General features: G+C 35.6%; 1 protein-coding gene across 21 annotated transcripts in view; it reads left to right on the top strand.

The window, feature by feature from the left end:
- The window catches only part of fut8 (fucosyltransferase 8), a 435,504-nt gene extending 424,111 nt beyond the window's left edge, over positions 1 to 11,393 (top strand). For 20 of the 21 annotated variants that reach the window (XM_015351257.2, XM_069192936.1, XM_069192939.1 and 17 more), the window contains 3 exons: positions 5,784 to 5,960; positions 7,074 to 7,224; positions 8,752 to 11,393. In XM_015351257.2, coding sequence (XP_015206743.1) covers positions 5,784 to 5,960; positions 7,074 to 7,224; positions 8,752 to 9,081 — 658 coding nt within the window. In that variant the 3' untranslated portion in view covers positions 9,082 to 11,393. The remainder of the gene's footprint in view (positions 1 to 5,783; positions 5,961 to 7,073; positions 7,225 to 8,751) is intronic. The other variant, NM_001318911.1, reaches the window with a different exon arrangement.
- The last annotated feature ends 495 nt before the right edge of the window (positions 11,394 to 11,888 follow it).

Raw genomic sequence — 11,888 nt, forward strand, 5'->3', positions numbered from 1 at the left:
AGTTATTGCAGGATAAAAGACTACAGATGTTGGCAAGAAGAAGAATTTGGGGAAAGCTGAGGAATACACTTATAACAAGAACACTTCCTAATGGGATTAGGCATACTTATGATGAAGATGATGAAGTTAACAGACTAAATGTTTACATAGATACTGAAATAAGGATTGTATTTTAGATTATGTGTAGTTGCTGGCATTGAACTGTGTGTTGGATGCACATCAATTGAAGGAATGGGCAAACATAGCTGATGCGGATCCACAGAGCCAGCATATTAAGATGTTTATAATTAGAGGCAATTTGTTTAAATAACTAGGTATGGATACTGATGTGCAAGAGAGGTGGAAAGGCTGTTTCCTTAAGCCAGCACTATAAAATATTTTATTCTCAGTGAGATGCTGCCATTTCATAGTGGGTTTCTAACACTGTGTATAGTTCCATCCACACAGTGCCTTTACTTCCATTTCTAATCTCTTTATCCAGTACAGAGGATTTGGAGCCTATCCCAGTAAGCAAAGGACACAAGGCAGAATACACCCTGGACATAGCGCCAGTCCATCACAGGACAGACAGACACAAACACACACACACCAGGGCCAGTTTTCCCATAAACCAATTAACTTACCAGTATGTTTTGGAGTGCGAGAGGGAGTCATATCACACATATGGAGAAAAACCATGTAACCCAGAGAGAACATGCAAACCCCACACATACACAGGATGGCAGGAATTTAATCTAGGACCCCAGTGCTGCAAGATGGCAATGCTAACCACTTCGCCACCATTATAAATGGATGGATATCTTAATTATCTTTCTAGTTCACAGGTTTGCATGCATAATTTAATTTTGAAAGCCACTGAGACATCAGGTACTACTGTTGTATTTATGAAAAAGAAACAACAAACATCCGAAAACAAAAAACATACTAACAACTGTGCCATCCTACTCCTTAGTTAATACAATTTATTATTCATAAACAGTTAACATTGTTAGCAAAATATTTTGAATTATATTTAACCCTATTTTTTCTTTAGTTTTGTATTTAACTTATTATATGATAGTCAGACTTAATGTATATTTGAACAATGAAAATATATTTTTACAAGATTTTACATTAAGCACTTAAAATTAATATGGTTAATAATAGTAAACTGTAACATGCTGTAACAAGATCGGTTAAACTGCGAAGAAAATGCTTTCAGAGAAAATGTTTCAGGTGTGAAGAACATAGATCTCCAATGCAATTTCAACCAAACCTGTTCCCACACACCCTGCCCCCACTATCATTAGAATATACACAAAGCACTGAAATCTTTTGAGCTAATGATCAGGTGACCCGAGAGAGAGCGAGAGAAACACTAAGGGGTGTGGAACCAGGGAACTATTTACATGGAAAACGGGCGATCTCCCCAGACTGTCCGCCCGTTTCACTGTTACCTGGATACCTCTTTATTTAGAACTCACTAACACTGATTTTTAGTTTAGAAGGATTCAAGTAGGGTTTTAGATGAAAGGCAGCGACCTTAATCAAGCCCAAATCATAATTGAACCCATTCAGAGCCTACATTACATTTTAGCGTTTCATTCTGAGCAGAAGACCTTCACACCTAAAGAAGGGGGAGGTGTCTTTCGCTGGAAATCTCGCCTGCTTCTACTTTACAACCGGAGTGCTGGCTGTGACGAATTAAACCGGTTTCACAGGTTTCAATCAAAGACCATGTGACATGGGAGTCAGGAAACTAACACACAGCGCCACCGGATTTAATAACGCTATAAAAACGCTATAAAATAATGTGACTAGGCACAGAACAAGTTTACAGCACAGTACAATAATAAATGCTGACCATGACTTTAGAAGCATAAATTGCCTTACACTCAATTTAAACACAAGCTGTCTTTAGCCCTCTAAGCTGGTTCATACAGAAATGTAGAGATCCAGGCTCAGAACACACAGCTTCATTAGCGAATACATATGCAGGACAACTAGAGAAGACGTTTTACAGAGGATGGATTTTTAGAAACATCCTATCAGTGACATCACTGAAGTCAACTCCTAGATACTGTAACTGTCGTGTGGATAGTTTCACAAGAATCAGACAAAGGTTTAAGCATCGCTTGTTCTAGATAAAACTGCAAAAAAAAACCATAATGTACTTCTTTGCGGCTCTGTTTGCCCAAATCATATATTCACAACGTGAAATCTAGAAAATAATATTACGTAACCAAAATCCGCAATATGGAAACAGAACCTGTGTAATTGTTGATAGATGATGTACTCGTAACATTTTTTCAAGACGAACTACAACATTTAAAAAATGACTTGTATGTACTTGATATCTCTAATCAATCCACGGGTCCCAGCACAAAACGAAACTAAAACACATACCATTTTGCGCTTCTTATTAGTTGCTCAGAAGTAATTTGACCGTATGAAATGCATAATATAAACCTAGAAACATATAAGTGAGCAGTACTTAAGCACTGTAGTATTGGTGTTAAGACATACCTCTCAAATACTGTAAATCAAGTTAAAAATATCTCAAAACCGATTCTGGTCATAATGAAACCATGTTTCGTGTATGTTTTCTTTAAAGTACCGAGACCAGCCATATACTGTATGTTTATGTTCCAAAATTAATATCGTTTATGGCCTTCACACGCGTTGCAGTATGCTCCTATTCTCAGCTACTAAGATTTCCATTCAGTGGTAAAATTAGATATGAATATTCAATACTTAAACGGGCACAGTTAAGACATTAAATATACATATACATACTGTATACAGTACAGTTTGCATACGGTAATATGTTTATGTTCCTAAATCAATCTCTTTTATGAGCATGTGAAAGGCATGGTGAATCGATTCTCAAAAATTACTGTACTTTGCATGATTGGAAACAAATGCGTGATTGCGAAATGCTGTGGTGTTACTTTTACAAAGACGGTCAATGAAAAAAAGAATGTTGACCAGGGCAATACTTTGAGTTTACACTTACAGCTTGTCCAAGGTCATTCAATATTAATACTATTAGTAATATCTTCGTTAAAGACTTTGATGGCCACAGCTCAAACATGAGAGGTTGAGCTTTATTAGCTCCACCTTGCGGAAATTCCGGGTACTATTATTTTGCTTGTCGTATTATAGGAGAATTTACGGTAACTCGTGGTATTTACCGGTAGCTTGCGGTAGACTGCGTACAGCGTACCGCAAAATAATGCGGTATCGCCCGCGCATTTTGAATGGCTGCATCTGTACATTACAGTGCTCATTACCACTATAAGTACAATAGAAGTTTTTTTAGAAAGAAGCCGTTCACTTGTGATACTTTAGCTGCTTAGTTACATGATTTCATATAAATAACTATCAAATGATGTTAAATCAGTACATTTATCTTTTAACAATAACAGCAAGTTGTGTTCTTACTACATATTCTTAGAAAAGGATAAAATGATATAACTTTTTATGGAGGACAGAATATAAGCCTAATAATGTTAGAACAAGCATGTTCAAAAAACAGAACCCACTGTAAGTTACCAAGTTAAAGACTTTGATGCATTAGATATTTATGCATAATTAAATTATTTATAATGAAGGTGGACAATCTTGCCTTTATAAAATATACTGTCTTTTTAATGTTGAATTATTTTAAATGCTGTAAAACACAGTTTAAAATTATTAAAAGTCTAAAGAGTATTTAACTTAAATTCTTAATTGAAAAAAGATTGTCCTTCAGCAGTGACTGGGATTCGAAACCAGGTGTTTTCTGGCGACAGCTCAAATGCTGTACATGAGACATTAAGCCTTATTAGCTCCACCTGGCGGTTTTACAAGGTGCTTCCAGATACTATTATCCTATATCAATAAAAATGCGGTAGGATGTGTTATATTGCACTAAGTCCACCGCAGCATACCTTGGTCACTTTGAATGGCTGGATCTGAATAGATGCTGAGATAGTTAATTAGATAAAGAGACTTAGAAAACCTTCTGAATTCTCGCTTGCTCCTTTATACTTTTCAGTAGAACTGGATACCTAAGGCTATCACCAATATACATTCCTGGATAATTCCCCAACTTAATCAAATTAGATGGTTTCATCTTAAGAAAAATGATAAAAAAAAACCTGACATATTTCCAAAATAACTAAACTGTGGATCTCAGTGAGATCAGTCCTGCAGTGAGACTAGTGTTGCAGTGAGACTAGTTTTAAGAGTTGGCACAGACGTAATTTCTGAAGGTTCCGTGCTTACCTGTTGACCACGATTTACTAAATACAGTAGTTATACTATAACAGTGTCAGGGAACAAGTTATTTCAAGACTTGTGTAAGGTGAAGTGAATGGAGTAACTCCTGTTGCTGGTTCAGGCTGAAGTTATGTTCTTTTTAGTTGTTCTTTTTCAAAAAAAGTAGGCAAAGTGGGTAACAAGATTAGGGAGGAATGTCCTCAACCAGGCCCCAGTTTAGAGATTCCTCCTACAGTTACATTCATCTTTGGAATATAAGCAGTGAAAAGGCTTGACAGGTAGTTAATGTTTGTAAGACTTCCTCCCCATTCAACTGGTTAAGTGGGATGTACCACAGATCGAAACGTTTCCCTCAATATTTTAGATGTGCATTTCTCATTAAAAGGGCCACAAGTAGAAAGTAGTATAATCTGTACAAGTGAGCATTGAAACATTAAATAAAGCAGTAATTACTTCACTTCATTCAGACATTTTGTACCATGTTCTGAACAAGATTTAACAGCTTGGCTCGCTACTCAGAATTGATTTGGGACATTGAGAAAAAACAGATTTGATAAATACATACCTCCCGCAGGATTACTTGTCATACTTTTCAATCAATTGTCCTCTTCATAGACCTGGAACATAACTTTTCTAAACACTTTCATAAGAACGTCCAAACCATTTTAATCTTTATGAATTCCTTATGTGTGCAAGATGTACCCCCACCTATTCATTCCCTTTGCAGGCATGTGAATTTGTAACAAAATCCATGCATTTCAAAAGCCTCTAGCCTGACCCTGCTATTCTGAGTGCCCAGCTCTCACATCCTTGTGTTGCCTTTGACCATAGATTTTCAGTTGCCTCTCTTCTGTTAGACCTTCCCTATTTTTTCACTCCAGTTCGTGCTACTGCTGATCTACACCATACGCCTGCATTGTACTGGGAGTTTTTACAGCCTCCATTTAAAATGAAAACATATATTGTTTTTAAAATCTATATTGTGTTTTTCAAGATATGTGCAATTCACATTGTTGTTGCCTTCAAAAAAGTTTCACACGATTGTGAATGCATACAAATATTTTGTTCATTATGATTTATATGAAAAGTGATCATTAAATAAATCATTAAATCATTTCATACAAACCTGTGGTAATGATCTGAATTTATCTGAATGATTTTAAATTAGGTTCTCTTTTTTTAATAACTTGAGTTAAGGCTCTGTGCCACTTTTTCTAAATGACCTATTCTTTATGCCATTCTCTGTTGTGCTCATAGAAGGACTTAACCAGTGTTTTTGCTACCAAGGAAATTAATGTCATGATATTTTCTTTTTGGTTAATGTTTGGTCCTGACAATCTGATTAGTAGATATGACAGTCCAAGTGTACATCAAGTCTTGCATTGGTGGTTGTGGTCGTGGAGCACACCTTTTATCTTAGGGACTAGCAGGTAGCTGTTGTTGTAGTGTTGTTGTAGCCATTAAGAGAAATCACTCTTAGCCTCATGCTTGCTCCTGCCTGAGCACGCTCTTAACTTGAAGTTTGTGGTCTCCTCCCTCAGGGTCCATGTACGAAGGACTGACAAGGTAGGGACAGAGGCAGCCTTCCACCCCATTGAGGAGTACATGGTTCATGTGGAGGAGCACTTCCAGAGTCTGGCCCTGAGGACCCACGTTGACAAGAAGCGCGTCTACCTAGCAACTGATGACCCTTCTTTATTGCAGGAAGCAAAAGCAAAGTAAGTTAGTAAAAAAAAATTACATTGATTAATTTCCCATTGAATCTCATGATTGATCTAATTGGGAAGTTGGTTCATATATAATCACTGGACATACCAGTGATTTTGAATTGCAGGAAGCTGTATGTGAAAAGGGTTCTGGATGATAATATAGATTCATCTTTATCCTAAAGACAATGCAGGGAACCATTAAGAATGCTTACACAGCTACCTACTTAAACTTTTTGACTGTGTCTGTAACCTTCACAATATCAATCAATATCAATATCAATATCAATATCAATATCAATATCAATTCAATTGGAGGGTCACAATTAGAAACTAGCAAGTAATTAATTTGGGATGGGGAATAGAAAACAATTATTACAACAAAGAGTTGTTGGTTCCTGGAAGAAGCATTCCAGCTAGATTGCTGAGGCCAAAACTGTTGGTTCCTAAAACAAGCAGCTGGGTGATTTTTTCTTTATTTCCTTTCTGAGTCAAACTGATTGGCTTTTTTGATCCATGGAATGTCCTTATGTTCTTATGACTTTTGTTTGTATCACCAAGATCTGGATTACATCAAAATGTCAGCTCATCCTGTCCAGCTACAAATTATAATCCAGTATTTACTTTATAGAAGAGATTTTGTAATTAAGGAGAAGTCAGCATCAGTTGTCAGGTTTTTGATTTGTGATTATGCAGATGGTTGAAGCTTTAACTGAATTCATAAGAGATAATTATAAGACATTACAACACGTTATAGAACAGAAGAAATTAAATGTAAACAATTAGACAAAGTCAATCTCTGGGCTCCCCACAATGGTATTTTTTAATTTTAGTCTTTGGGGAAGTGTTCTTTCTTCATGGGTTATGTAGGTTAGTAGTAGTAGTAGTAGTAGTAGTAGTAGTAGTAGTATTTTCCAGGACTATAAAGAATCTAGTGAAAGGACATACTGTATCAGTACTGATCCTCGGTATCCATAGTTTTGTCTTTTAACTAAGTATAAACTGAGTAAGACATATGTGTTAAAAATAAATTACATTTTAAAATGCTTAACCTCTCTGAAGTAAGGGGCAACAAACAGAGTTGTTCAAGTTTGATTTTTAAACTATTCCCGTTGTGTGTTTCAGGTACCAAGATTATGAATTCATAAGTGACAATTCCATATCTTGGTCTGCGGGCCTGCACAATCGCTACACAGAGAATTCACTGCGGGGTGTCATCCTTGATATTCACTTCCTCTCCCAGACAGACTTTTTGGTCTGTACTTTCTCATCACAGGTCAGTGTCTCCAAACCAGATGAAATTCCTCAATATGTCAGATGTGCTTTGAAGACAGTCATCATCATTCTGCATTCTAGTCTACCATATATAATGCCATATATTACTTATACCATATATTAGTTTTCTTATAAACCACAAGTTTTGAAAATATTGAGGAATAGTTGTGTGATCATAGGAATGTGTATCTATAAACCAGCTAACTTAATAAGGAAGCTCGAAATATAGTTATTTCAACAGGTATTTTTCAGCACTGATATGTTTGTGAAATAAAAAATAAAAGGCGTTGAGCATTCCTCTGAAAACCATTTCACCAAGTGTACTCCACACAATCTTTTTAACTACACGCACTTTAACACATGGCACATACAGTATGCCAAATCTTAAGACTGTCATTGGAAACATCTTCCACATAATCCATGTTGCCAGGCCACTTCAGATTTATTGGAAAATCTTACATAGCAGTAATCTTAAAAGGTATTACTTTAAATGACATTTTTGATAACCCCCATGTTTTTATGATTAATTGACATTGCTTCGTTTTACATTTAGTGTTGTTTCAGGGCATATTTAATCTGATAAATACCTCTATTTTTTAATTCTTTTACTTGTCAAAAAATCAAAAACTTGTTTTTAATGTTAATTTGTGGAAACATGGTTAATATACCAGTTGTAGAGAAGTAATAAATGTCACTCATTAGAGAATAATGTATAATCTACTAGTTCTTGAATAACATTCTTAAATCAATTTCATTGGAATAATTGGAAAATTTGAAAGTTTAAAGTTTTTGATTGCAATGCAGATTGTCAGGTGCCTGAAATTCAACCAAGAATTTTAAGGGCTATTTAATGAAGATATTTACATATTGAAGCTACATTTCCTTTCATCAATCCATGTGGGTTCAAGCTGTGAGCTTCTTTTTGTACTGTTAATCTGAAGTGAAGATTTAATGGTAAGGCAAAAGAGCTACCCATCACAAATTTCACTTGATAGGTGGATTCTATGATACGATTATACTAAGCAAAATGTTTACTGTTACTTGCTGCAGTTATAAAAAAATCTTTATTAAAGTTAAAAAAAAGAGCAAAATTTAAATCCAAGACAAAAGTTCTGAACAAGAGTGTGTCAGTCTTCCAGTTTCTCTGGAATAATTCGAAAAAAAAAACCTCTTATGCACAGTTTTATGAAGGTTAATTACAGTACCTTGCAAAGTATGCATCCCCTTGGACATTTTCACATCTTATTGTGTTATAGCATGGAACCAGGATGTATTTAACTAAGAATGTTTGCTACTCAACAATACAAAGTACTCTATAATGTCAAAATGAAAACAAATCCAGACATTTTACTAAATTAATGAAAAATTGTGCAAGGCACTGTACCTCATTTAGCTCAGTCAAATAATGAGTCTCTGCTTTCTTAATGCAAGAAATTGTTTATGGCTAATAAAGTGAACTTATCCTGTTTGTTTTTTCCATATGTTCCTGTGTTGTATCTGTGCATTCTGATTGTGTTGTCATTCATAGGTTTGTCGAGTGGCCTACGAGATAATGCAAACCCTCCACCCTGATGCCTCATCATATTTCCATTCACTGGATGATATCTACTACTTTGGAGGACAGAACGCTCACAACCAGATAGCCATATACCCTCATCACCCTCGGACTGGAGAGGAGATCCCTCTTGAGCCGGGTGATGTCATAGGGGTAGCTGGGAACCACTGGGATGGTTATTCCAAAGGAATCAACAGGAAGATTGGCCGAACAGGGCTATATCCATCTTACAAAGTGAAGGAAAAGATAGAGACAGTGAAGTACCCAACGTACCCTGAAGCCGACAAGCAGATGCATCACTGAACTGATGGATAGTGTTACTGGGTTTTTCCTTAATGCACACTCATCTCAGCTTGGCATTCACTGGGAAAGGGTACCTGCTTTCGGTTGTAAAAAATAAAAAAAATCTACTGTTACATGAAGGAATTGTGATCACCACTGTTTCTAAACAGGAACTGGACTAATGGTTGATACTTAAGACAATTCAGAAGTACCATCTGCTGAATGGGTTGTTGTTGTTTTTTTTTAAGGAACACCTTATCCCTCCCTGTTTTCATTGAATGTATCCTACCCAGGAACCAACCAATCTCTTTTTACTAGATAGACTTCACCCCCACCCCAGCACCACAGCTTATTCATTGGGTCCGATCATTTGCTATTAATTTACAATCCTTAAAATTTCACACTGCCATTTTGTGCTTTTAATGAGTGATATGAACATTTTTAGTTGTTGTGTGTGTCTGAATACGGTGCCTAAAAGAATTAAAATTCAATGGCTTTTTTTTTAATTGCGCTGTTGTGCTCAGTATTGAAACCGAAGTGAAATTTGATCCTTAACTGTAAGATGCTTCTTGCATTGAGAACTGTGCCTCAACTGCAAGGCACAGAGAAGTCTGAACTCCATGAATGGTTCATTTGTTTGTTTGTTTGTTTGTTTGTTTGTTTGTTTTTAAACTTTTAACCTTATTGAGTTTTAATAAAGAAAAAAAGTCAATTGAAATTATCATTGTCATTACAAATTTTGGTAGCTCATGAAGAAATTTTCATACTTTTAAGTTTATGGGCATTGTCTTTGATAAAGGAACAAATAAATCTGAATAAGCCATTTAGTGTGTTCATTTCTGATTCTTCTTTTAGATCTTTAGATTAAGCTGGACCACATTATTCCAATATTATTAATCCTGACAGGGCTTCTAGGTATGCTTTTATACAATTTGCAGCAGTGTGTTTTAAGTGTGTTAAAAGTCAAAGTCACACACTTAAATTTTAAGTGATAATTAGAAATACAAATAATTTAGAAATTAAAAAAAACAATTGTTCAGACATGTTCACACATGTACTTGGTTTGGAGACTGAACAGTTTGGGATGTGGGACGTCAGCTGCCTGGCTGGAATATGACAGCTTGGATGTTGGAACACTCCCACTTGGCGGGCAGAGCAGAGAGATGAATGCAAGTGGAAGGATGGAGGTTTGTATGACAGAAAATGAATACTGAAAAGGGGGTATTCAGATGCCTTCAAACATCAGAAACACCAGAAATCCTCCCAAATGATGTGAGAGACCGATAAACTCTTACAGAAAAGTTATTGCTGCTGAAGGGGGTTGCACGTTATTGAATCAAGGGGTGCACTTACTTTTTCACTAAAGGCTTCTGAATGTTGCCTGATTTTTTTATTTAATGAAGAAAATGTGTGTGCTATTTGTCACACGAGGTTAGATTTATCTACTGGACTATGTGAAGGTCAAATATGTATTAATACTGTATATAAAACCATAGAATCTTAAGAAAGTGTACTGTATTTTATTTTTCACATCAATGTGTTTCTTGTACAGTATTGCAATAACAATTCATTCAAACCATTTAGTTGCAGACTGCAAATTTGTGTGCAAATTGTTACAGGCATTTCAAATTTAGAGAGAGAGGACCTAATAAAAGATTATGTTTACAATAACAAAAAAACTCCCTGCAGAGCCTGGTATTTCAGCTGCAACTGGTTTTCTTAATCCTAATTTACTGCCATATTCGAGTCAACTAGTAAGAAACTGTTCTAAAGAAAGAGTGCTTATTGTAATATTTTAATTTAGCCCACTTGCTTTGTGGAACAAAGGGAGTTGAAGCCTCCCTATGAGAAACCAAAGAACACACTTGGATAGAGTAGTCTAGATGCATATATTTATACCCTACTAAGTAGGGAAATGGAGGATTTAGGTGTTGTCTTCTGCTTGAAATTCCATTATGACTTAACTGCTATAAACCAAGGAGTCATTGAGTAAGACTTACATTGATGAGAATAAAAAGTCCATTCCCCTTTTTCAATGATTAACCAGTATCCTATTCTGTCTATTGCTGCTTAGTCTTGGGGAATTAGGGTTATAGTACTTCTTTAATTTTATTTTTAAAAATCTGTTCTGGACTTGGATTAAGTAGTTTACCAAAGTTGGGCATCCATCTGTAATGTGTGTTAAAATGTTATTACTATGATGAGAGGAATCAATATTTTCAGGAGACAGACTATGAGTAATCACAGTTTGTGGTAATATCCAAAAACAGAAATAATAAATTGTAGTTCAGGGTGCAACTACAATACATAATTAAAGAGGATACTAAAAACTTTGTATTGACATGCTGTGATATTTCTATAGTGTCTGGAATTCAAGTGGGTTATCCTGTCATTTTTTAAATGTCTACACTAAAATGTTGTGTTGTTCTACTCTTTTCAGTCAAGGTTTTTTTTTTAATACAGAAATTGATTTCTATAGTGATCATTTACAGAATTTTAACATGTGCTTTTACCTCTATGGGTGTAGAGAGATCAACAGATTATGGAAATACTGAGGAGCACTTTGCTCAATTAATTGATTGGGAAAGTGTGTTCTTTAAAGAACAGCACACGTATTAGATTAAGCTCAAATCCTAGAGTGTAAGGAGGCTCTAGAGCAGCAAAAATAAGAAAAGTTACAAATCAGAGGTCTTACAAACCATGTAGACTGTTTGGTAGTTAGTAGCTAATTGATCCAAGGGTTTCATCCAGCCTTCTCTTGAAGGAAGCCAAGTTATTGGCTTCAACAATATGGCTGAATTGCTTGTTCCATACTCCCACAACGTTTT

The sequence above is a fragment of the Lepisosteus oculatus genome, chromosome 8 (assembly GCF_040954835.1).
Source record: "Lepisosteus oculatus isolate fLepOcu1 chromosome 8, fLepOcu1.hap2, whole genome shotgun sequence".
NCBI classification, from domain to species: Eukaryota; Metazoa; Chordata; class Actinopteri; order Semionotiformes; family Lepisosteidae; genus Lepisosteus; species Lepisosteus oculatus.